This window comes from Patella vulgata, chromosome 1 (assembly GCF_932274485.2).
Source record: "Patella vulgata chromosome 1, xgPatVulg1.2, whole genome shotgun sequence".
NCBI classification, from domain to species: Eukaryota; Metazoa; Mollusca; class Gastropoda; family Patellidae; genus Patella; species Patella vulgata.
Genome location: NC_065879.2, coordinates 66,837,006 through 66,863,670, shown reverse-complemented (window position 1 = coordinate 66,863,670; position 26,665 = coordinate 66,837,006). Strand labels below are relative to the sequence as shown.

The 26,665-nt window shown below is 35.4% G+C and overlaps 1 protein-coding gene across 1 annotated transcript; it reads left to right on the top strand.

Moving 5' to 3' along the window:
- Window positions 1-1,009: 1,009 nt before the first annotated feature.
- On the top strand, window positions 1,010-25,034 carry LOC126809613 (replication factor C subunit 1). The gene is made up of 12 exons (XM_050534275.2): window positions 1,010-1,113; window positions 1,856-2,308; window positions 2,972-3,056; window positions 5,157-5,234; window positions 6,300-6,484; window positions 10,149-10,247; window positions 11,107-11,280; window positions 11,843-11,962; window positions 12,577-12,678; window positions 13,195-13,374; window positions 13,916-14,033; window positions 25,030-25,034. Exons 1-12 carry the CDS (start codon window positions 1,111-1,113, stop codon window positions 25,032-25,034), a joined length of 1,602 nt encoding a protein of 533 aa, XP_050390232.2. The 5' UTR covers window positions 1,010-1,110.
- Window positions 25,035-26,665: the final 1,631 nt, after the last annotated feature.

Here is a 26,665-nt window from a genome sequence, read left to right as displayed (position 1 = left end):
TTGTTGTAAATATACATTGTATAAGTTTCATCAAAATCGGATAAAAAAATGTGACCTCTAGAGTGTCCACAACCTTGTATATTTGTCAAGGTCAGCATCACAGGATTAAACCACCATCGACTGTGTTTTCATGATTAGGGAATTAGAAGAAAAACAAATTCACTTCGAGTAATTTTATTAGCCAGAAATCGCCCGCCCAGAAAGCGTCTCCGGCGATCTAGACCCCCGAGAGCTTCCGGGGCCTGGGCGGCCCCTGAACCCTCGCCTAAAGATGGTAGCCCCCCCCCTCCACCAATCAAGAATTGCTTCCGCCGGCCTTGATAAGGTGTGTCATTGCGTCAAGTGACATGCATTACGTGACAAGGAGTATAGGGTCGCCTGTCCAACCTCGTGGGTTTTCTCCCACTGATAAAGATTCCGTCGATCTGTTCTATGACAAAAAAGTAACAACAATGGTTAAATTCGCATGTAGTGTCATATTAAAATTGTCTTAAATGCGACAAATTAGAAAAAAAATAGCTAAAATTTCCAACTTTTCTCGGCGGACTATATCCCCAGGCAAACTATCGCCCCTTCGGTAGGCCTACTATCGCTTCCTGACTTTCGCTCATAATTTGTTTTTCATGTTTAGGTCCCTTGCTTTAGTACCTTTTCGTTGTCAGTAAAACACACCTTCTGAAATTTTATCATTGCACTTCATCAGATATTCCGTTAGTTTTTCTTAATTAATTAATGTGGAAAAGGGGCCCTTAAACTCACCCCACGAACTCTCGGATCCGCGCTTGTTGGGTTACATTGTACCTACCCTTTGTTTCTGAAGTGTGTGAAATAGCTTCATTTAACGCCCGCTTCAACCAAAATGATATCACTTCCAATTACATGTTATATCTACAAATGTCGAAATACTTACAAATTGTTTCTGAAGATAGTGTTAAAATTCAACGAGGGGGTGGTCTAATCTCATTTGATTGACAGATCAACAGCAGTTCAAAGGTTACAAACCATGCGTAGACAGCAATTTGGCGCGAAGCAAGCGGTTTTCTACATTGATTACATGACAACAAACGTAATGGCCGGATGAATTATTGCTGCTGTTTGCAACGCTAAAGCATGGTTTGTTTAGAATATACGCATTATATTTTAAAGCTAAGAAGTGTCATCAGTCTGTGAATGACGTCTAATTTCGTCAACATAACTATGCAAGCTCTGTGTACATTTCTTGTCAAGGGCAGATAACTCCTATTGACACAGCCCAAAATGTTCTTACTTTATCATGAAAATATTGATATAATTTCGAAATGATAAAAATATTTGAAATCGAAATTTTAAGTTACTGATTACTAGAGAACACCTCAATTATTAGGAGAGTTTTCAGAACTGATGTACTGCCACTAAAAGGTTTTCTTATATAATATTAGGGTGCTAATGCTGGCTTTAGACTTTACTCACTCTCACTCTCACTCTCAGTCTCACTCAGTCTTTTTTACCCAATTGAATTGAATTATTAATCTGCAGGAAATGGTCAAGAAACTGAAATGGCAGTACAGTTTTAGTTGTTGAAATATTATTAGTTTAATATAATATATTATAATATGGAGTAGACATAAGGGAGAATGAGTAGACATTTTACATTTACAATTACAAAACAGTTTCATCGACTTAACTCATTCATATTGTTAAAGGATGGCGTCGCAAGGTTGACCAGCCCCCCCCCCCTTCTTTACAATGAAAATGGTGTTTCAATCTGGACTGACCTTTTCCTCAGGAATGTATAAGTCTGAGAATTCACCCTAGAACATAAACCCATAATTTACATTTCATTCAACATAAAATTAAGGCATATTGTTTGTTACAGGACATAAGAAGTTTTTTCGCTCCTAAAGGTGGGGTCAAACCCAAACCCAAATCAGAATCATCTCAAGAAACAAACAACAACAAAGCAAAAGATGTGAAGAAAACGACACCACCAAAACCTGAAAAAAAGAAAACACCTACAAAGCAATCAAACCGCAGTAAGAGTAGTGAAAGGAAAGAAGATAAAAGTACGAAAGGCAGAAATAAATCAGGTGATAGTAAGACAAATAAAGAGACAAAAAAGCAAGCTTTGACAAATGTTTCAGATGATGAAGTTGTTTTAATTGAGGATGTTGAAGAAAAGGATGACTTTAAGCAAAAAAAGAGAAATGAAGAAAAGATTGAAAAAGAGAAGAGTAAAAGTACAGAGAGTAAGAAGCAAAAAAAGAAAAATGGGTCTGTAAATCATGATTCAGAAGAAGAATCACCGATTGGTCGCAAGAAGAAAAAGCGGGTAAAGTCGATCTTTTTAACTATGTTAGACTGAAGTATTCATTAGTGTTTGAAACCCAAGATGTTAGAGCAGGACTTTCCTTAAATTAAGTGGGTTGGTCATTCATCCAAAAATAGACTCTCATGATGTAGAATTATTTCAAATCATTAGAATATTAGTATTATAAAAATGACTTTCATGAATAATTGATCAATTGAAAGGACTAGATGTTACCAAAACTGTGCAAATATTTCAGGTCAGGTTTTTGTTTTTAGATTGTTTGGCTAGCCCTAAGGAGGGACCCTATCAGAATTTTAGAGTTTTTCCGCAGAGTTATTATCGTTGACTTTCAAAAATCAATATTTCTTTGATAATTTCTTTAATATCTGAGTCCAAATAGCATTTCAAGTACCGGTAAGGTAGGCTTTATCAAACAGAACATTGCCAGGAATATTCCTTCTATTATACCTTCCAAAAAGTGACCTCCGAATTCCAAGCTACAGAAAGCAAGAACCCACAGCTCATGCTGTTTATACAGCAAAAATACAAATTCTACAACTATATTAATATTCTATATTAATGGCTCCTATTATTAATCAGTATGGCAAGATTCCTGTTTGACTGGGAATACAATATAGTTATTATTCAGTTCACTGTCTAGCATCAATTTATTTTTTCTTGTAGTTGATCAGTGACGATGAATCTGATGAGGTTAAAAAGGTTGATAAAAAAGGAAAAGGAAAGAAAAAACACAGATTATTTGAGTCCGGTAATTCAAAAAAATTTTTGACATCCTACAAAATCAAGGCATAAAGAGTCTGTTTCAAGAGAGGAAATAGACTTGCGTTCTGTATTATGTTTTATGTTTTTGCACAGTACTTAACAATATAAACAAAACTTTGGCATTACCAAGAGGTTGTTTGATGATCCATTACACCTATTTAAAACATGGGTTTCATGTCGGCCGTATATGCCGGTCGGGACCTAGGGCTCTGGAAAATGACCGGAACTGGATCAGACCCGTAGGTCATTTTGCACACCGGAAAAATAGCATATTTTGTGCTAAATCATAAAATCCCGGAACACGACGAAACTCCGTGCGTGTCGTGATGTGAGTGAACTGTCAGGTGTAATAAAATTAACAGTGTTCAGTAGCCCACGAATGGAAACCACTGCCAATTAATTATCCTTGTGTATATTGCTCTAATCACAATCAACGGAGGATCAACATCAAACAGATTAAAAGCTCAACATTTAATCACTTTAATTAACCGAGTTTTGTTTTTTAATTAGTACTGTGCGACCATTCTTAAAACCGAGTTGTTGTTACAGCATATTTGCCGACTTTCATCGCTCGTGCAGCCATATATTTACTGTATCAACATCAAACAAATTAAAAACTTTACTTTGATATCTTCACTTGATAACTAGAGTTAATCATGCGAATGATATATATAGCAGAAATGTTAGCATGCTTTACATCATTTCAAAATGTTGAAATTCCAAACCTCTCAGAATATCAAAAGAAAGCGAGATGATATCATTGTCGTCAATGAATCCGACCTTCCTTCTTCAACATTGGCCCACGTGGAAAACAGTTCCTTTCCGAAAAACACAGCCTGTCTTAAAATTTCGTCACAAACATTCCCGTGGTTAAGATATAATATTCCTACACAAGACGTATTGTCGGTGTGTGTTTTTAATCCTTTTGTTTTCTTTTATGTAACAACTGATTGATGTTACTTTACTTGACACAATGAACTTTTTACACTCGCCGCCATTTTGATACATGTGCAATTATATTTACATGTTATCGAGTGAAAATACTAGAACGATATTGTTTGAGCTTCCCAAATATTAATATGAGTTAATATATTTATAAGTTTTGAAAGTATGTTGTTAATTGTTGTACATTGAATGACTTTGAATTATTTAAATGCATTAATCATTCGGAACTACTTTTCGCCGTGTATGGAGAAATAGTCAACAGTCTAACTCGTCACATACGCAGTACGCACAGGTTAATTAAAAGATCGTTGTCAGAAACATAATGCCAAGAATAGTTTTGTGATTGGTTCCCAGAATTTTAGAAAGTGGCCTCTTGTTGAAGATCGACTATTTAAAGATGTTATACCACAACAGTTCCATTAGAGATACGAGGAGTATATACGTGCATACGGGTGATGTTGTAAATAAAGTAAGAAAATAGTGTACTTGCGATGAATGAATGTTTCTTGTTGTTATATTTTTTTATATATAAATAAATGATAATTGATTACATGTGTTCCTTTATTGAGGGAGGGGGTGGGTGGGTATAAATGCCGACGTGAGATTAAATTTCTTTGCGACTGTCCTTGACCCAATTAAACCCGATCAGCATTTCAATATCATGTTGTTTTGTGTTTTCTTGTTATGTGCTAAAAAATAGCACCACTTTCTCTACGTGAAAAATGACCGGCTGGGAAAATTTTGAAGTGGAAGCCCTGATTTAAAAGCAGGTTATGTTATGGTTTATTAGCCTACACTTGGAAATAGACAAATTTAAAATTATTTAAAATGTCAACTCTTCTGTATTAAATTTTGAAAATACACACAAACATTTGGATCTCTCAGATTAATAGCTGAATGGTAGAATTAGCCCGAAGTCTCATTTGGTCCATATTATTCCAAATTACAACAAAATACCCAAATACCAGAAGATCAAGGGCAAACAACCCTTTAAAGGGAGTCTCTTGGGTAATTAGTGAGCCATCTTTCAGAAGAGCAATTTTGACTTTGGTTTAAGTTTGGTTACGGTTTTCTTAACTCTTGGAATTTGCCAAAGTGAAGGTCGGTAACATATACCTAAACAATTCTATAAATATTTCAGATTCTGAAGAAGAAGATCCATTGCCTAAAAAAAGTAGAAAGAAGAAGAAAGAAGCTGTGATATATTTAGATGAATCAGGTAATATAAAATTAGAATAATGGTACATGTATTTAGCAGCATAAGATGATTTTGATATATTTTGCTTCTGTGATAATTCTGATCATTTTGTAATTAGACATCTATGAATCATAACCAATTATGTCTGGTAGATCCAAAATTACGGGGTATTGGATGGTTGAATGGTTAGCATGTGCGCGCTGTATCATAAAGTCTGTCACTGAGTCAACTGGGGTGATTTCGATTCCCCGTTTCTACGTGACAAGGAGTAGGGTTGCCTGTGTTTCCTCCCACTGCTAAAGAACCCCTACGCACAAGCGAATTATGGAAATAAAATTGAACCATATGTTAGTCCCGAAATGACCTAGTTTGTGTGAGTGGATGTTAAACCCTCCCTCTCTCTCTCTCTCTCTCTCTCTCTCTCTCCAAAATTATGTCTTTTCGTGCTATAGGAGTCCCTTGCAAACTACAATATTGTGCAAGTTTAATCTCTAATAGCAGTATCAGTCCAAAAAGGGTTCAAGTAAGCTTATTTACAAAGTTATGAAAATTGTATTTTCATCGATCAATGCTGCTTGAGAATTGATAACCGAGAATCCTGATGGTCCAGGTAGCGAAATTGAAAATGGCACATCGGGCCTTTAAGTAGGCCTATGTCTTGGAGATCTCAACCATTAAAGACATCTTGTTAGATGCTGGAGCTGGTTTGACTGAGACTAGGAGATGCTTTGTACACTTTTCGTCAGATTATATACCCCAAAATAACGTGAACCAAAACACCATATTGGCCAAAACATTTCTCATACGACATGTAACAACTTGCATTTCGTTATTGCACTAGTTGGAGTTATTATCAATATTCCTAACACTAGAAAGAAGCCTGTCAAATTTTTATTATTTCTGATAATTACTTTGTAGCTTGTTGCCCTTGATTTATTTTTTAGTGTTTTGTAAATGCTCCTGTTACCCACAAGGAAATAAGTGTAACAAGCTTATGTACTGCTTCAATGATTTAGCTTCTCTGGGCCTATTTTCGGTTGCCTGGAAACCTATGTATTTTACTGTATTCTTGAGGTTTTATTGTAGATGAAGAAGTAAAGAAACGTAAACCTACATTGTTAGAAACGTTCGTCATCAATACTCCAACACCCAAGAAAAAAGAAGAAAAGAAAAAAACAGAGCAGAAAACTTCTGTCAGTGCTGCCAATTTTTTTGGCAGTGGCTTGGTCACAAGGGTTGAAAGATCAACCACTAGTACTAAACGAAAATCTGTAAGTATATTTGCTGTATGGTTTTGCTAACTAATGGCATCTCCTTTCTTTGCAAGGGACCTAAATCAGAGCCAAGATTAAACTTGGGACAACTATGACTTCAATGAGACTCTAGGTTAAACTTAATATGTCTTCTATCAGACTCTAGGTTAAACTTAAATATACATTGGTTTTTTTATCATACCAACTTTAGTAATGATGATCGAGGCTAGCCTAAAATTCAAAAGGTAATATCTTGGTTCCGATTGGAGCAATTTGACTGAAATTTTCTGCATATTCTATTTACATTATGACTTAGTCACAGCATAGGTACAATTGAAACCAGAGTAAATATGGGCTAAATCACAGTCTAAGAGGGCTATTGTATTGGTCAAATATGGCAGTTAAAACACAATAAATAAAAGTCAAATTTATAGTTGTTTTTTTTTGGGGGGGGGGAAGGGGGGAAGGTAGTTTATAGTTACTAATTTATGTCTAGTCTTAGAACAGATATCTATTAAATCTTAGAACCTCCACATTGTGTTCTCAATTTCTGAAATTAATTTGCAAGCAAAAAATGTTTGTTTACATATGATCAATTATATAGGCTTTATTCAAGAATGTTGCAACTACCAGAGCATACATTTTTATACGCCCACATTTTCATGTGGACGTATTATGCCGTCGCCCCTGTCTGTCCGGACAGCCGTCCACAATTGTTTGTGAACTCTCTACAGGTCACAATTCTTATCCGATTTTGACGAAACTTGAAATATAGGTTTATCCCCATAAGATCTCGGCTGCTTTCGATATTGGCATGTATCGGATCGAAACTTCATGGATTATGGCCCCTGATTGTACGAAAAATCACGTTTTTAGCTTGTGGACCCTATAGAGGTCACAACTTTTATCCGATTTTTTTGAAACTTGAAATGTAAGTTTATAACCCAAAAATCTTGGTTCCTTTCGATATTCGCGCATATCGGACCGTAACTTCCTGAATTATGGCCCCTGATTGTATGAAAAATCGCGTTTTTAGCTTGTGGACCCTAAAGAGGTCATAATTTTTATACGCCCACATTGAAATGTGGTCGTATATTGTCGTCACCCCCGTCTGTCCGTCCGTCTGGCGTCCACAATTGCTTGTGGACGCTCTAGAGGCTAAAGTTAATATCCGATTGACTTTAGATTTATATACAGTGTTTAAGGCCATGAGACGAAGAAGCCTATTGATTTTCAGTGATTTTCGATAATTACTGCCAGAGTTATGGCCCTTGATCACTTCAAAAAATCTTGTGGACGCTCTAGAGGCTAAAGTTAATATCCGGTTGACTTTAAATTTATACACAGTGTTTAAGGTCATGAGGCGAAGAAGCCTATTGATTTTCAGCGATTTCCGATAATAACTGCCAGAGTTATGCCCCTTGATCACTTCAAAAAATCTTGTGGACGCTCTAGAGGCTAAAGTTAATATCCGATTGACTTTAAATTTATACACAGTGTTTAAGGTCATGAGATGAAGAAGCCTATTGATTTTCAGCGATTTCCGATAATTACTGCCAGAGTTATGGCCCTTGATCACTTCAAAAAATCTTGTGGACGCTCTAGAGGCTAAAGTTAATATCCGGTTGACTTTAAATTTATACACAGTGTTTAAGGTCATGAGACGAGGAAGTCTAATCATTTTCAGCGATTTTCGATAATTACTTCCAGAGTTATGGCCCTTGATCACTTTGAAAAATCTTGTGGACGCTCTAAAAGTCAAAGTTAATATCCGATCGACTTTAAATTTATACACAGTGTTTAAGGTCATGAGACGAAGAAGCCTATTGATTTTCAACAATTTTCGATAGTTACTGCCAGAGTTATGGCCCTTGATCACTTCAAAAAATTATGTGGAAGCTCTAGAGGTCAAAGTTAATATCCGATTGACTTTAAATTTATACACAGTGTTTAAGGTCATGAGACGAAGAAGCCTGTTGATTTTCAGCGATTTCCGATAATTACAGCTAGAGTTATGGCCCTTGATCACTTCGAAAAATCTTGTGGACGCTCTAGAGGGTAAAGTTAATATCCGATTGACTTTAAATTTATACACAGTGTTTAAGGTCATGAGATGAAGAATCCTATTTCCGATAATTTTTGCCAGAGTTATGGCCCTTGATCACCTTGAAAAATCTTGTGAAAGCTCTAGAGGCTAAAGTTAATATCCGATTGACTTTAAATTTATACACAGTGTTTAAGGTCTTGAGACGATCAAGTATATTGATTTTAAATGAATCTTTATGACTTGAACAGCTAAATCCATGATGTTAAAAGTTTTGTATGCTAAACGTTAGCATGGCGCAGAACTTTATAAAAACCGAACAAATTCTAATGGTTTTCTGATAATTACTTAATGAGTTGTTACTCTTAATCAGATTTTAATGTATTATAAATGTTTCATTACCGAAAAAAGTAAAAATATGTGACAACTCTTGTTGACTGCCCGGACGATATAGCTGCTGTGGGCGTATGTTTCGTTGCCTGGCAACCTATCTTTATCCGATTTTGTTGAAACTTGAAATGTAAGTTTATAACACAAAGATCTCAGTACCTTTCGATATTCGCGCATACCGTTCGTTCTCAAATAGCGTAAAAATATGGTATATCAAGATTGTGGACCCTATAGAGGTCACAATTTTTATCCGATTTTTTTGAAAATTGAAATGTAAGTTTATAACCCAAAGATCTCGGTTTCTTTCGATATTCGCGCATATCGGACTGTAACTTCCTGAATTATGGCCCCTGATTGTATGAAAAATCATGTTTTTAGCTTGTGGACCCTATAGAGGTCATAATTTTTATCCGATTTAAAAAAACGTATCATTATATCACCGTTACACCCTAAGGAAGGTTGAGTAAAAATATGGTATATCAAGGTTGTGGACCCTATAGAGGTCACAATTTTTATCCGATTTTTTTGAAACTTGAAATGTAAGTTTATAACCCAAAGATCTTGGTTTCTTTCGATATTCGCGCATATCGGACTGTAACTTCCTGAATTATGGCCCCTGATTGTACGAAAAATCGCGTTTTTAGCTTGTGGACCCTATAGAGGTCATAATTTTTATCCGATTTAAAAAAACGTATTATTATATCACCGTTACACCCTAAGGAAGGTTGAATTCGAATTTCGTGAAAATCGGCCCAAAATTGACAGACAAAATGGCCGCCGTTCGTTCTCAAATAGCATAAAGATATGGTATATCAAGGTTGTGGACCCTATAGAGGTCACAATTTTTATCCGATTTTGTTGAAACTTGAAATGTAAGTTTATAACACAAAGATCTCAGTTCCTTTCGATATTCGCGCATATTGAATTGTAATTTCCTGAATTATGGCCCTTGATAGTAGGAAAAATCACTTTCTTGTTAGCTTGTTCTCTTTCCATCTCTCGAAAATGTGGGCGTATCCTGCCTGGCAGTCGCTGGTTAGAATATCAAATCCATATTCATATTCAAAATAACGCTGATTTAAGTTGCCAGATTATTCCAGTTTGAAACTGTTTCATATATTGAGATAATGCTCAAAATTGGCATAGGCCAAAATACCTAGCTAATCAGACAAAATAACCCCTTCAGCATCAAGCAAGTGAGAGTCGTATTTTAAACCCATTGATTTGCCTTTGTATGTTTTTTTTTAGAGTCAAGTGGATGAAAGTATAGATGAAGATATTGAGATGCATGATGATGATGATTTTATTAAAACATTAGAACAACTAGACCAGCAACAGACTAAACGTGTGAGTTAGAGATCTACTCTTTTTACGTTAATTTTTGCAATTTTTTTTTTAATGAAATGTACCAACCTTAATACACCCTGCCTATTTAATATTATCAATTTGATGACACTCCTGATTGGTTGATTCTGTTTTTTCAACCAATCACATCCTCGTTTTCATAAGTAGTTTCTATCAATGTTGTTAGATTAATCCAAGCGGAATTTTGAAATTTCAAACACAGATTCGTAAACATGCAAAATTAAATAAATTAAGGATACTTAACAATGTATTAACTGCAGTGATTTGAGAAACCTAACAATGCAAAATAGCCTTCAGTTGTAATGATAATTTAGCAGATGATGCAAGCTGGTGTGTCTGAAATGTCTGCATCCAACAACAATTATTTGGGCATGGTAATGCACATCACAAAATGAAACGTAGAACTGTTTTATTTTTTTCTGGTATTTTGAACTACACTATAAATACATGGTTTATATGCAGTACATGTTTATTTTTAATTTGAGCCACAGTGGCTAAGCGGGTAAGACACTGGCTCGCTAACCTGGAGGTCGCGTGTTCAATCCCTACATTGGTCGAGAAAGTTCATTGACAGTATTGCAGGACAAGAGGGCCTGGCAAGGAATAATGTATAGTTTTTCGAATGGGATGATAAACCAAGGTCCCATGTACCTATTGGCATGCACGTAAAAGACCCCCTGGCACATGGAATTCAATATAAGAATGGGTCGTAGTGCCGCTATCTGGACAATGTTTCCCTCATAGTACATTGTTTAGCGTATGCCCGTCTTCATTAGCCCAGCAGAACACATTGATGTTAAACTCCATTTCATTTCATTTGTTTTTTAATTTAAACTTTCAGCCAAAATTAGAAGATACTTTGAGTGAAATTAAGAAATCCCCTGAAAAAACAAGTTTAGCAAAGAAATTAGCAGACAAAGTTAAAACTAGTTCAGTAACAGTTAGTGAAACTCCTGAGAAAGAAATGAAATCGGGGGATAATAATAATAATAATAATTCTAAACATAGTAAAAAGGTAAGTTTGCTGTTTGCATGAGAGAGTTACATCTTCACCATATAGAGGTATTATATGAAGATTGTAACTTGTCGTCAAGAAAAATTGATAAATTGTTAGAGAATTGCTTTACCGTCAATACTGATTGATCAGTACTGATAATCAAATAGTCACGGAACTGGATTAGAATATCCGGAGTTGGAATCCCGGCGTGGACAAAGAGTAAACTTCACAGAATTTTTGAAGCCTGTCTTTCTCTGGTCTGTGGCTGAAGAAATATCAGAATTTTTCAAGCCGGCCGACAGGCTGTAAAAACTTTTTCGAGCCCTTCCTTCACTTGTTAGAGGCTGACAAAGAAGGATTGCTTGATCGTTCGGATAGGACCAAATATCTAGATTGCCCTATTCAGTTCTAGATTCTTTTGATGTAGGCATGAAATTATCCCATGTTGATTTTACTGCTTGAGGATTTGTTACATCATTCCGCTCTCAAGAGTAAATCTGTCCAACAGGTGCAGTATTTCAGCTCATCAATCTCAGCTACTTTTGGCTTTTACAAAGCTTGAATTATATATATTTTTCAGCCTTCACCTAGCAAATTGAAGAATCCATCACCCAAGAAATCTCCTGTAAAATTAGAAACACCAGCAAAAACTAAAGCAACACCTAAAAAAATATCACCAATTACTGACAGTAAAAAAACGGTATGTCAGCTGGATTTTATATTGTTATGTAGAGAAATAAAATAGTAATTACCATATAGTGCATCATAGAAGGTAATAGTTTCTCTTCTGCCAACTATGGAAGGGCATCACTGACAAAAATACATTGTTGAATGAACTAGACTTAAATGACAGTTGGATGAGTCCTTAAAAAGACAAACTGCCAATTGATTCTCCAGTGGGTAACATCATCTGCTAACTGGGCAAAGGAAGTCAAGTCAAATTATATGCAATATTTTTTTAATTGCCCCAAAGTTGTCAAACCCCTTAAAGTTAAAAGCCAGATCACTGATGGCCAATTAAGCCCACTAGGGTTCTTGTCTGCCTTCAAATAAATGTCCTTGGTCAGAGGTGTTGAATTTTTGTCCGCTATAATCATTTTTATATGCCCACATTTAATGTGGAAGTTTATTGTTGTCACTACTGTCCACTTGTCCTCAATAGCTCTAGACACAATAGTCAGAAGTTTTCATCTTATTTTAATGTAACTTAGTGATTTTAGACTACATTAGGAGTTAAACTACAACAACAATAAAAGTTTGTGAACATGATATTCTACATTTCTCTTTGTAATGACAATGTCTATTTGTATTTAGTCACCAGATGCTGATACACCTTTGATGCAGCGTAAAGCCAGTTACCGTAGTTACCTACATAGAGATGGACCACAAGCTTTAGGTTCTAAAGAAATACCTGAGGTAAGTCAGGGATAAGAAGTCCTTGAATATATCATATTGGCAAATATGTGTCACAGTGACCAGAAATCATTAAAGGTATATTCCTACCATGTTAAAATGTGTTTTTTTTATAAGAATTAGGAGCTCTCCCAGATATATAATTCAATGATGGAAACTAGTTATAGGCACAACAAGGAACATATATCTCAGAAGTCAAAAATGTTTGCTTTAGTATTTTAATGTAAAGACTACTGGTTTTGTGTGATTACTGAGTACTAAAAGACACTGGCTGGCTGTCTATACACTGGCTGATATTTTATTGGGAAGAGATTTTCGTGATTTAAGGATGAAATTTCTGAAATAAGTTACGTAACCCTTTTGGCTTACATGGACAAGCACTTTTTTCTTATGAGGTCTTATGAAATCTAATGCATTTATTTCCCATAAATTGTTGGGGATTATCCTAAATTATGTAATGTAAAAAAGCAAGCTAAAAACATCATGTTAAAAATATAACCAATATGTGGACTATTTCAGGGAGCTGAGAACTGTTTGGAGGGATTAACATTTGTATTAACTGGAGTGTACGAATCAATAGAGAGAGATGAGGCTAAAAGTCTGATTGAAAAATATGGTGGAAAAGTGACAACATCTTTAAGTAAAAAAACAAATTATATCGTGGTGGGACGAGATGCTGGTGAAAGTAAACTCAGTAAGGTAAGACAGAACTAGAATCAAATTACAGATGGTTGTGTGAATTTTTTTTTTGGGGGGGGGGGGGGTATATGCCCACATTACCCATCATGACCACAAACTACTGGACTGAACAGCATTTTCTGCATCAAAATACGATTGGGTAACAAATGCTTTAATGACCAATCAGTTACCACACAGCAAATTAAATGGAGATAACCAGAGTAATAAATATGTAAAGGGTAAATATGTTTGTTTAAAGAGAATATAGTAAAAGTCTACCTGAAGTGATCTATTGGATTGACTAGTATTTATGCATTGATACAGCAGTATTGAATGTTGATTTATCAAATGAAACATTGCAAGGATTATGCATATACCAAAGAGCCAAAATTTGTTTTCTTTGCCTAAATTTAACAGAAAATAATTTTGACAGTTACCTAGACAACAAAAACAAAATATAGTTTGCCATTATTTATCGGAATGATCTTGGTTTCTGTATTGTTCGTCCTAATTTTAGAAACAGTTCATTGTTTCATTAAAAATTTAAAATCTTAAATTTCAGGCTACACAGTTTGGTACGAAGCAGTTAGATGAAGATGGTTTGTTTGAGTTAATCAAATCCCGACCAGGTAAAAAATCTAAATATGAAATACAAGCTGAAGAAACAGTTAAAAAGGTTTGTATTATTTACTCAAGGTTCAAATTTTTAGGCTGGAAGATGGAACAGACAACAGTATAATTACTGCCAGGAGTACAAGTCAGCCCAGATTACATATCAATCTTTTAAAACTCAGATGGCTTAAATTACATAATAAAAACACCCATTACACAGGGTTCCCGCGGTCCTTGAAAATCCTTGAATATCCTTAAATTTAAAATTTCATTTTCAAGGTCTTGAATATCCTTCAATTTCTCGGAAATGGGAAAATATCCTTCAATTTCAGTTGAGATCCTTAATTTTGTTTCAAATGTCTTCAATTCCTTTTAAATATGAGATTATAACGATAGTTGGTAATGTTTTGGTTATTTTTTAAGATGAAAAATTGTAACTTTAGGCTAAAAAATGTCCTTGAAGATCCTTGAATTTGACGTATATTTATCCTTGAATATCCTTGAAAAAATGTTTGACGAAGCCGCGGGAACCCTGTTACATTAAAATAATGCATATTTTTTAACTTTTGAAGTCTTGAACAGTCTGGTTTGTTGTCTTTAAATTATGGGGTGGGGGGGGTCGTGTGGTTAAACATGTGCTTTATTAGACCACAAGGTCTGTTATTGAGTCACATGGCAGGCTTTTGGTCCCACACTTGTACGTGGCAAAGAGTAGAATCACCTGTCAATGACATGGGTTTTCTCCAAGTCCACTGGTTTCCTCCCACTACTAAAGACCCCTATGCACAAATAAAGAATTGAAAAAGAATTTAACCATATTTTAGTCCCAAAATGACCAAGTTAATCCTCATTGGTTTTTTTCCCTCTTTCTCTTTAACTTACTATTGTGATTTATTGTAGGAAAAATGGTTAGAAAAAAAAATATCAATGCAAAAGGAAGAGAAACCTGTAGCCGGAAGTTCTAAAACACCTGATACCATTCCAAAGCCTAGTCACTCTAGTGTCAGTGAATCAAAGAAACCTATTGGACAGTCTAATGCTAATAACCAATCAGAATCTGTTTTACTATGGGTAGACAAACATAAACCTGTTAGTATGAAAACGATTATTGGTCAGCAAGGCGATAAAAGTAATGCTAAGAAGCTTTATAATTGGTTGAATAGTTGGCATAAGAACCGTGCTGCAGGAACGAAACCAGCAGGTATGTAAAAAAAACCCAAAAAAACTGATCTGCGATTTTGTATGCAATTCCTTCTTTATAAAGGAAATTTTTGATTGCATAGACCAACACAATTGAATCTTCAACCACTTGTTACATACTTTGTGCCCAAGTACAATAGCCATTGGAGGTTTTAGAGGTCTAATGAAATGGGATTTAACGTCCTACTGTTCGGCTCCGATTGGGCTAATGAAGACGGGCATATGCCATTAAGTGTGCTATGAGTAAAATTTTGCCAGGTTTTTTCATCCCATCCGTTCAACTATACATCTTCCCAAGCGAGTGATCTAACACATGTGCCTCAGATCATAAGGTCTGTTATTGGTGTTGTTTTGATCCTAAGCTTGTATGAGACAAAGAGTGGAGTCACCTGCCCATCCTTGTTGGTTTCATCCAGGTCCCCTGTTTTCCCCATACTGCTAAAGACCCCTACTCGCAAGAGAATTATTGAAATAAAAATTGTACAATATGTTAGTCCCAAAATGACCCAGTTTGTGTCAAGTGGAGGTTAAATATTATTGTCTGACTATCTCAGGAGTTTTTTCTCTCTTTCAAATTGTTTTTATACACCCAATTGTCTGCCAACCTATGTTTTGTGCTGTAATGGATGGTTATGTAATTTAAGGTAAATTTTTCAACAATAAAAGTGATGATGGATCAGGATTTAAAGCAGCTCTATTGTCTGGACCTCCTGGTGTGGGTAAAACTACGACTGCTACTCTGGTCTGTAAGGTAAGATAACTCTGAATTCTAACTGTTCTGAAAATGCTGTAATTTCAGGCCAGAAAGCCTGTGTCAAAGATTTAGTCACCACAGCTGAAACATGTTATTCAACTAACACCGCGTCTGTTATCAGGACTGGCAGAACTGTGAAGGAAAGCGATTTTACTTCACTGAATAGCTATTTCTTTGATACACAACTTCAAGATTCACAATAAAGGGTGGAAATCCTGCTACCAAAGCTAAATTTAATTATTTTGATCTGTACAAACATTCAAATTATGACTTACTGTCTGATTCATCGTAAATTTTAAACGGATTTCTTCGATTATGAACAAACTACTTAACGTTGGTTATTATAAACTTACCTGTGTGTTTGTAATGAACTCCCGTTCGATAAAATCCATTGCACAACTAATTATCACAACGATGAAAACAAGTTCTCTCTTGAAAAATTGAAATATCACAAACTTTTCCCAGAGAAAAATACCAATGTGGAAGATGGTTACGTCACTCTGCGGAAGATATCATTTCGTATTAGGGGTGACAGCATAGGAAATTCAAGTACAATTACGACAAGAATCCATGACCACTCGGACCAAAGATCACTCGGTTCAAGACCAGTCGGACCAAGTGATAGACCACTCAGCCCAAACAAATAGACTACTCGGACCATACAAAAAGACTATTCGGACCCAACAGAAAGACGACTCGGACCAATAATAAAATGTTGTTTTAATAAATTGATAATTGCGTTTGTTTTAATATAATTACTCGAACCAATAATAAAGTGTTATTTTAATAAATTGATAATTGTGTTTATTTTAATATGACTACTCGAACCAATAATAAAGTGTTATTTGAATAAATTGATAATTGTGTGTGTTTTAATATGACTACTCGAACTAATAATAACGTGTTGTTTGAATAAATTGATAATTGTATTCCAAATCGCAAAATATCGAGAACCACACTTGTAGTCACGTTTAAAAAGGGGCATATAAACGTCCGGTCTTCGTATTATTATGTGCTGTTTATATTAACGCATCAAGGGCGGATAACTTGAAAACGTGTCTCCACCCCACCCCCCCCCCCCCCCATATATAGTAACCCAGGGGTTAGTGGGGTAGAACGGAATGAAACCACTGGGGATACCGCGAATGTGGAAAAAGTAAAATTAGGCTATCAGACAAGAACAGTATACCCGTATATGTAGAAACTGTCAAAAGTCTGGACATACCGAGTCTCATTGCAAGAGTAAAGAAAAATTAGATTGATATTTTTTTTTGGCACCATTATTAATTAATTTTAAAACTAATCGTTGATTTATTTACGTACACAAAATTGAACCAAACAACTCTAAATATAAGAATTCCGTATAAGAATTATTTGCTTCTTTGTATTGTGATTTAATAATAAATAAATAGCATATTGTCTAGCCTTAAAATATAATTTAATTGGTCCGACTGGTCTTGTTTTGGTCCGACTGGTCTTAGTCCGAGTAGTCTTTGGTCCGAGTGGTCTGGATACCTACGACAATTGGCATTGAGTTTGAGCGTTCGCACACATAACTACCCGCATTCCTGTATTTAGTTACCGTCTTTTACATTCTAGTAAAATCTCTGCAAATTTTATAGCTTTACTTTTTGAAATATTTTGTTCTAATTATTTGATTAGCGACTCGGATGGGATTATTTACTTTTGAACACGCATGCCGCACAAACACAACTATACATTCGTTTTACGGGCTTTATCACACTTCGGTCAAAACTGTCGAATCGAGAATTAATGTTCCGCTTCTTACGGGGTCATACGGGCTTAGTAGCATTATATACCCACCCGGGCACCCAATACGGCAATCGACACGCTGAGGGCTGCCGCAACACGCTTAAAGATGTTACTGAAGCGGTTATTATTCGATCGAAAGAATGCGTATAAAATAAAAAGTACACTCAGAGAATTCGGAGGTAAGCTTCATGATCCTTGTTAAATTATTTATAACATGAAGAAGATAGGATATTTATAGTTTATTCATGACTTTATTTTTACGAGTATCCGTGCAATCAGTGATATTTTAATTGTGAAGAAAATTTGATAGACTGGCGATCAATGGTTTCCATATAAATCTCCTATGTAATTGCCTTCAATTGATATTTTTCGTCGCCCAAACCCATATACGATCAAAATGATCGCGCTGTCAAACTATCTTTCAATGTTAACCAACCCCCGCAACAGGTATATTGGATTCGACCAATACGTCACGAAGACATTGTTGACATCGACTCAGTCGAAATTACAAGTAAATTTTCAAATTTTTCAAGAGAGAAATTGTTCTCATCGTTGTGATAATTAGTTGTGCAATGGATTTTATCGAACGGGAGTTCATTACAAACACACAGGTAAGTTTATAATAACCAAAGTTGAGTAGTTTGTTCATAATCGAAGAAATCCGTTTAAAATTTACGATGAATCAGACAGTAGCTTACAGTGGGGCTTTGTTTTTGTTAGAGGTTAGTCATTCATTGATAGCCTTTATGGACTGATGTGAGCATGTGTTCTGTTCAAATTAGCAGTAGGCCAGAATATAATAACACAGGAAGTATGCTCACTTCCACAATTTTGTTTTTCAGGAAGTTGGGTTTTCTTATGTAGAATTAAATGCATCTGATACAAGATCAAAGAAAAGTTTACAGACTGAAGTGGCTGAATCTCTGGATAACCAAACACTTGTCGATTTTATGGGTAAACATTTCATTTTTAGCTTTCCATCATTGGCATTATAGATTTTTTTTATTTCTTGTATATATAAACATTGATATACAAGTGAAAAACAAAATTTTACATTTGCAAATTGAAGAAATGAAATGAAATGGGGTTTAATGTCCTACTGTTCTGTTCCGATTGGGCTAATGATGACGGGCATATGCCATACAGTGTGCTATAAGGAAAATTTTGCCCGAACAGGTGTGCGACGCCTACTCTTATATCGAATTTCAACTGACAAGGCATCTTTAACATGCACGCCAATGTATACATGGGATCTTGTTTTTTTTTACCCATCCGAACGACTTGACAGCTGTCCTTGTCAGGCTCTCTATCCTGGACCACTAACAAGGGAAAAACCACACCAGAAAAGTTAAATTGAAGAAGATAGGACCAAAAAATGCTGCTGTCTGACCAAAATTCTCCCCCACCCCTGGTATTTTACATGTAACCCTAGAATTGAAAAGCAAAACATGTTAGTCTGAAATTTGGTGAAATATTGTGTTAATGAGATGTTAAACCCTATTCCATTGTGAAAAGATATTAGTTTGTATTGTATTTTTTTATAGGTACTAAACCCAGTCATAAAGATGGACAGAAACATTGTTTAATAATGGATGAAGTTGATGGTATGGCAGGTAATGCTGATAGAGGAGGATTACAGGTTTGTTTTATTTTTCTTACACGATTAAATTGTGGTATAAAATAACTGTCGTATCTCAATCATTTGTTAACCAAAATGTAAAATTCTATTGGGCAATGATTTTGACACTAGTCTTGAAAATATCAGTATTTTAAAAACCAGACTCTCTGCATTACTTATATGAACACAGGAGGTTTGATAGGCAGTAATATGCTTATAATTAAAAGAAACTATGACAATTAAAGATTAAAGAAGAAAATAGCAAACCTCACCCCACTTGCAATGCAAATTTGACCATAGAAATGAAAATGGTCATATTTTAGTCAAAAAGTGAATATGGGGATTTGCGTGGCCAAATTGTTTAATTTGTGTGCTTTAGATCATAAGGTCTGTCATTGAGTTAAGTGGCATGGTTTCGATTCCCCATTACTACATGACAAAGAGTAAGGTCACCTGTTCACCCATGTGAGTTTTCTCCATTTTCCTCCCGCTGTTAAACACCTTATGCTCAAGCAAATTTAATGAAGTAAAGTTTACCCATATGCTTGTCACAAAATGACCTGTTTTGTGTCAAGTGGATGTTAAACCCCATTTTGTCTCTCTACTAATGAATACAATATTGTGTTGACAAGATGTTAAATTCCATTGTTGTGTATATTCCAGGAATTAGTACAGTTAATTAAAGGTAGTAAAATACCTGTACTTTGTATCTGTAATGATAGAAATAGTACCAAGATGAGAACCCTGTCTAATTATTGTTTTGATTTACGATTTTATAAACCACGACTAGAACAAATCAAGGTATGGTATTGTTGTTACTTTGTTACCTATGTCAACGTCTTTAATGAGAAATGGTATCAGATGTTCAAGTGAAATAACATGTTCTCAAGTAAACATTTCAAAACCACACTTCTTAAATCAGTTTGCATCCAAAATATCATTAATTTATATTTAAAGACATTATTGAGAGATAATTGGGAGAAATAACTTTCAGAAGTGGTACATACTATGTTGATCAGGAAAGTCAACTGAATAAACAAGATGGAGTGCATGTAAAAGAACCTTTGACAGCTGGAATAGGCAGAAACATTGCTTTTCAGGCACAATTTTTCTGCTCACATGTAAATCTAACCATAGAAATAAAAAAATTCCCATGTTAGTCGATTGAAAATATTTTATTACTGACAGGATGGTTAACATCAGGGCCTTATTTACGAAAACTTAAACTAAGATACAATCGAAATTTTAAGAAATACTGCAATTCGATTGGCTGACCAGTAAAATCAATTTGTATATATCCAATGAAGTTGCAGTATTTCTTAAAATTTCGTTTGTAACTTAGTTTAAGTTTTCGTGAATAAGGGCCCTGTCCTGTTAACCTCATCTTATCATCTTAATATAAAGAAATAATAACTACCACTACAACTTGGGTTTCATGTAGTTGTGCTGTTTATGTATTTAATTTTTAGTATTAAACTATTGTAGACAAATTGTTCAACTTTGTTGAGAATAATAGAAAAATATTGGGTTCCTACTGTCCCATAGTTTAAAATGATCCGTCTAGATTAGATAGTAAGTGTTGGGTTTACAACGATTTACTTTTACTGGCAGTGTTGAGTAATTAACAGAATAATTCATTACTATGCAACAGTAGGAACCTAATATTTTTTGACGATTTGAAAAATTATCAAAAGTGGTTTGAAATTGATACTAAATATTAAAATTCAGAAACTACACAACTAAACGATACTCAGCTTGTAATGTACAGTCAGATCACTATAAATATGTATTCCTTGAAATGGTGAAAAAGTCAATTTAATAAGATTTCTCATAAATATTTATATTCACAGGGTGCTATGATGTCGCTAGCATATAAAGAAGGTATCAAAATTACGCCACCTGCAATGAATGAGATTATTCTAGCAGCCAATCAGGACATTCGACAAGTAATCCACAATCTATCCATGTGGAGCGCCACAGATAAAGGTTTAACCTACGAACAGGCGAAACAAGATTCTAAAAGTGCTAAAAAAGACATGAAAATAGTAAGTTGTTAATTGTGATCTTCTTAAAGAGCTAAATGTCTTTGATGTGGAGTTGGGGTTGGATGGCTGAATGGTTTGCATGTGTGCGCTGTATCATAAAGTCTATCATTGAGTCAACTGTCGTGGTTTCGATTCCTCTCCTTCCCCGGTTGTACGTGACAAGGAGTAGGGTCGCCTGTCCAACCTCGTGGGTTCACTCCGCTTTCCTCCCACTGCTAAAGACCCCTACACGCAAGCAAATTATTGAAATAAAATTGAACCATGTGTTAGTCCCGAAATGACCTAGTTTGTGTGAGTGGACATTACTCTCTCTCTCTCTCTTTCTCTCTCTCTCTCTCTTTGATTTGGGTAAATAAAAATTATTCCTGAAAACTTAAGTATTGGGGGGGGGGGTATGATAAAAGTTCTAATTTTTGGCAATGGGTGAACACAAAATCTTTCATATTTCAACATTGGCTGTATCTGTGGACCTAAGATTTTAAATAGAGACAGATAATCATTTAGCAAAACAATTTAACACATTTGGTTACTTAAATGAACTATTTTATATTTTTATTCAAATCCAGGTCTAGTCATTTTTATACACTCACATTTAATGTTGATTTATCAGTTTTGTTGATTGTCTATCGGTCAAACATTCCATGCTATAAAGCTCTATGGACTTCAAATTGTTAGAGATTGTTCATATGAAAAATTAAAATTATTGAAATGATAGCCCTCATAATTGGATTATTAACATATCCTGCCACACACATGACACCTCTTGTTTGATTAGAAGGTTGAGTGGAATGGTGGTCTAATTTGTGCACTGTAGAACATAACCTGTGTCATATATGTTAGTGTTTGATACCATGTGTCTACGAGACTAGGTGTACTGTTGTCAGCCAATCCTCATTGGCTTTGTCTGGGTTCTTTCCATTTATAAAACAACTGTGTACTTGTTAATGACAAAAGTATGACAGAAATTTGTTAGTTTTTGTGACTCCTTGAATGAGCAGTGGTATCAGATGTTCTTAAAATAGTAATCACAACCAAAATATATTTTCTCTTTCAGGGTCCATTTGACGTCTGCCGTAAAGTATTTATTGGTGGTGAAGAAACAGCGGGAATGACAATACATGATAAATCTAATTTATTTTTTAACGATTATAGTATAGCTCCATTATTCGTCCAGGAGAACTACGCATCTGTTATTCCATTCTCAGCACGAGGGAACACGAAGAAACACCTGCGTTTATTGGCTCAAACCGCAGACAGTATAGCTGACGGTGATTTATGTGATAGATTAATACGAAGGGAAGGTAATTGGAGTATGTTACCCATGCAGGTAATTATATTACAGTAAAGCCTAGCACACACAGGATAACTGTATTCTTTCAAATACAAAAAGATCTTCTTTAGATCGTAATATAGGTGATGAAAAAAAAAAAAACCAACATTATTTAGATATATTGAGGTCAATGTTTATGGATACAAATAAAATATTGTTCAGGCAATGATCTTACAGAAGAAGAGATCTGCTAGATGAAATATTAAAAACTTTGGATGATCATAATTTCCAAATTAGGATTGATCCACCATTTGATTAATTTTTAGACTGCTTCTAAACATTGTGGCTTAAACTTTTTATTTTTATCCATTAATGAAAATGACTAATATATTGGATTTACTACTGTTTCTAGGCAATGTATGCTAGTGTTATACCTGGTGAATTAATGCGTGGAAGTTTCCCACAGATGGTTGCTTTTCCCAGCTGGTTAGGTAAAAACTCATCAACTAATAAAACAGACAGATTGTTAGCAGAACTCAGCATGCATATGAGATTAAAGTAAGTTCAAGTCACTATATCTCTTCAATTTCATCAGGCATAGCATTTAGAAATCTTTGCAGGTTGATAAAATATAAGTTTGACGATTTCAACATAACGAATTAGTGTGTATGAAAACATTTAAGATATATCTGTTTATCCTAATCAGAGATATATAGTTTAAGATCCAGTGGATTTCAAAGAGTTGATGGAGTTTCCATTCATTAATATTTAGATCTTCAATGCAGTTCAGGGTAACATAATTATAAAACCAAAACCATGAAAACCACATAGCGCTACAGAATATGAGTGAGCAATGATTTTGTGCTATGTACATGACAAGGAATAGGGTAGCCTCTCTAACAATGTGGGTTTTTTCTGATTTCTTCGCACTGTGTAATCGAATTATAGGAAGTAGTATATACCCAATCTCTTTCTTCTAGTCTCTCGCTAAATTGCAAGGAGCATAATCTATCATCTTAATGCAATTTTATTTTTAGTATCTCTGGTGATAAAAGATCTATGTGTATGGATTATCTCCCAGTCTTACGGAAATGTTTAACAGAGCCGTTAGTACGTGAAGCGGGAGAAGGCGTACCAAAAGTGATAAAACTAATGGATGACTATGACATCACTAAAGATGATTTTGATAATATTATCGAAGTTTCAAAATGGCCAAACAGTACTGATCCTCTAAGTTCTCTTGATTCCAAGGTAAGTTTCCTTGGCAACCAAAAAACATTTGTTTAAAGTAAGAGATAAACAATGATTTAAGGGCTGATATTAAAATTATGAATTTTTTGGTGATGAGGATAGGCTCATTGCTGCTTTAATTCAATATATTTCTGTTTTCTTGAAGAAGGCAAACATTTGCACCATCTATAATCCCATTTACATATATTTCTTTTATCTAGACAAAGGCAGCATTTACACGAACCTATAACAAGGAGTGCCATCTAACCCCATATGCCACTGGTGCCGCACCTAAGAAGAAGCGTGGACGAGGTGCTGGAGATGAGGATGGGGAGGAACTGTTAAAGATGGAAGGAGAAGAAGATGGCGGAACAGCAATCAGTGATGAGGAGGAGGATAATGGACTAGAAACAGATACAATGATAAAGGTCAGTAATTTTTATTGCAGTTGAACATCTAACAAATCGAGTGATTTCTGTTTGTACCCTACAGTCTGTAATTTATGACTTGATTGGTTAATGGAGAAAACTTGATAAGGGTCACAGGGTAATTGAGACATTTTCTCCTTAGTAAAGGGGAGAGCCACAGTGACTCAGTGAGTAAGACGATGGCTCACTAACCTGGAGGTCCTGCGTTGGTCGAGAAAGTTCATCAAGATTTTTCGGCATGGTTCCTCCTTGTCAGTGGTTCAGGACTGAGGGTCTGGCAAGAGGCAACATATAGTCATTTGGATGAAGAGAAATACTGAGGTCCCATGTACACATTTGTGTGCACGTAAAAGATCCCATGGCAGTTAGAATTCGATATAAGAGTAGGCCCTAGTGCCCATCTTCATTAGCCAGTCGGAGCAGAACATTTCCTTATCAAAATTTCTTAGGTTATGTTGATCAGCCCATATTTCTGAATATTTTCAGTTCATTCATTGCACATGTGCAATTTATCTTGGAGGGTGAATTTTCCAAATATCATCTGTCTAGGGTTTTCTCCAGATTGATTGTCTAAAAAGTACCAGATACTTCATGCCCATTCCCACTTGTCAGAGGTAGTGCCTGCAGGGCTGATAAGTTAAGTGTTGTCAGATGAAAATTTGTGTTGATAAAATGTTTAAAACTCTATTCCATTGTTTCAGTCAAACTCTTTCTGATTATGTTTATTTTTATCTTTGTTATTTTAGGCTAAAAAGCCACCAGCTAAGGGTCGTGGGAAAAAGGAACCAACAGAAAAATCCACAACAAAAGGTGGGAAAGGAAAAGGCAGAGGAAAAGGAAAAAGCTGAAATTTGATTACAACATTTGAACAACAACTCAGGGCAGCATTGTCACCTAAAGAATTTGCAGCTTAAAAAAGGAGCCTGATTCGCGAAAACTTAAAAACTAAAATACTTAAAGGATTTAACCTTTACATTGATTGAAAGTTAAATCTTAATACAAATTTTAGCTGTAAGACGATGAATATTTTGTAATCTCAATATTTTGTGAATAAGGCCCCTGGTGACACGATGTGTTTCAACTACAATACCGTAAAACAGAAATGTAGACATTAAATGTATTTGTGTGAAGAACAGATTGTGTAGTATAGTGGTGCAGTTTACTACAAAATAAATTAAAAAATGATTGGAATATTTAAAAATGTGTTTTGAGAGAAATGTTAAATGGTGATTTTTTTTCAAACCTAAAACGATCTTATCGAGAATCAGTGCAAAATTATTGATAAGAGTTATTGTCCTTCCTCATACACCGTCTCTCAATCCCCAAGATAATGGCAATCAAGTGAAAAGGGGATTTCGGACTATAACACATGCACCAACTACATAAAATGATATCTCAACTAACTGTGACCATGTTACTGTTAGCATACACCAATATTCAAATGCCAATTTATGTAAGTTTTGTACTTGAAAGAAGATTTGTTTTATAAGTTGATGAATACCATAGAGAAATGTGGTTTAACGTCCACTCGACACAAACTAGGTCATTTTGGGACTAACATTGTTCAATTTTATTTCAATAATTTGCATGCGCATAGGGGTCTTTAGCAGTGGGAGGAAACCAGAGGACCCAGAGAAAACCTATGAGGTTGGACAGCCAACCCTACTCCTTGTCACGTTCAACCATGCCAGTTGACTCAATGTCAGACCTTATGGATACAATAGAAAATCACCTTTACATTGTTAGAATTGATCCCACTGATATTCAGTTATGTGTGTGTTTCATATAAAGTTACCTGGGTCTGCAATTAAATAAACTCTGTTCAAATATTTCATGTTTAGTCTATGGTTAGACAAGAGAATCTGCCCAGCCTGTGGCATTTCTGAACGCTGGTCTTCAATTTCCCACATTTTACTGGGGAAAAACCAAACCTGTACCTATTGAGAGAAATGTGGTTTAACGTCCAGTCAACACTAGTTAATTTTGGGAATAAAACATGGTTCAATTTTATTTCAATATTTCGCTTGTGCGTAGGGGTTTTTAGCAGTGGGAGGAAACTGGAGGACCCGGAGAAAACCCACGAGGTTGGACAGGCGACCCTACTCCTTTGTCACGTACAACAGGGGAATGGAAACCACGTCTTATGATACAGCAGAGCGCGCACGTGCTACCCCCCCCCCCCCCCATTGACTTATACTGCAAAACATAATTTCTAAGGTTACTAGTGAAGCTTTTCATAGGATTTCAGAAATATGAAATGGGGGTTAAATCAAACTGTTCTGCTCCTACTAGGCTAATGGGCATGGGGTGAGGCACTACGGCCTACTCTCATTTCAAATTGCCAATCTGTACACAGGACCTTGGTTTTCCGTGCCATACCAG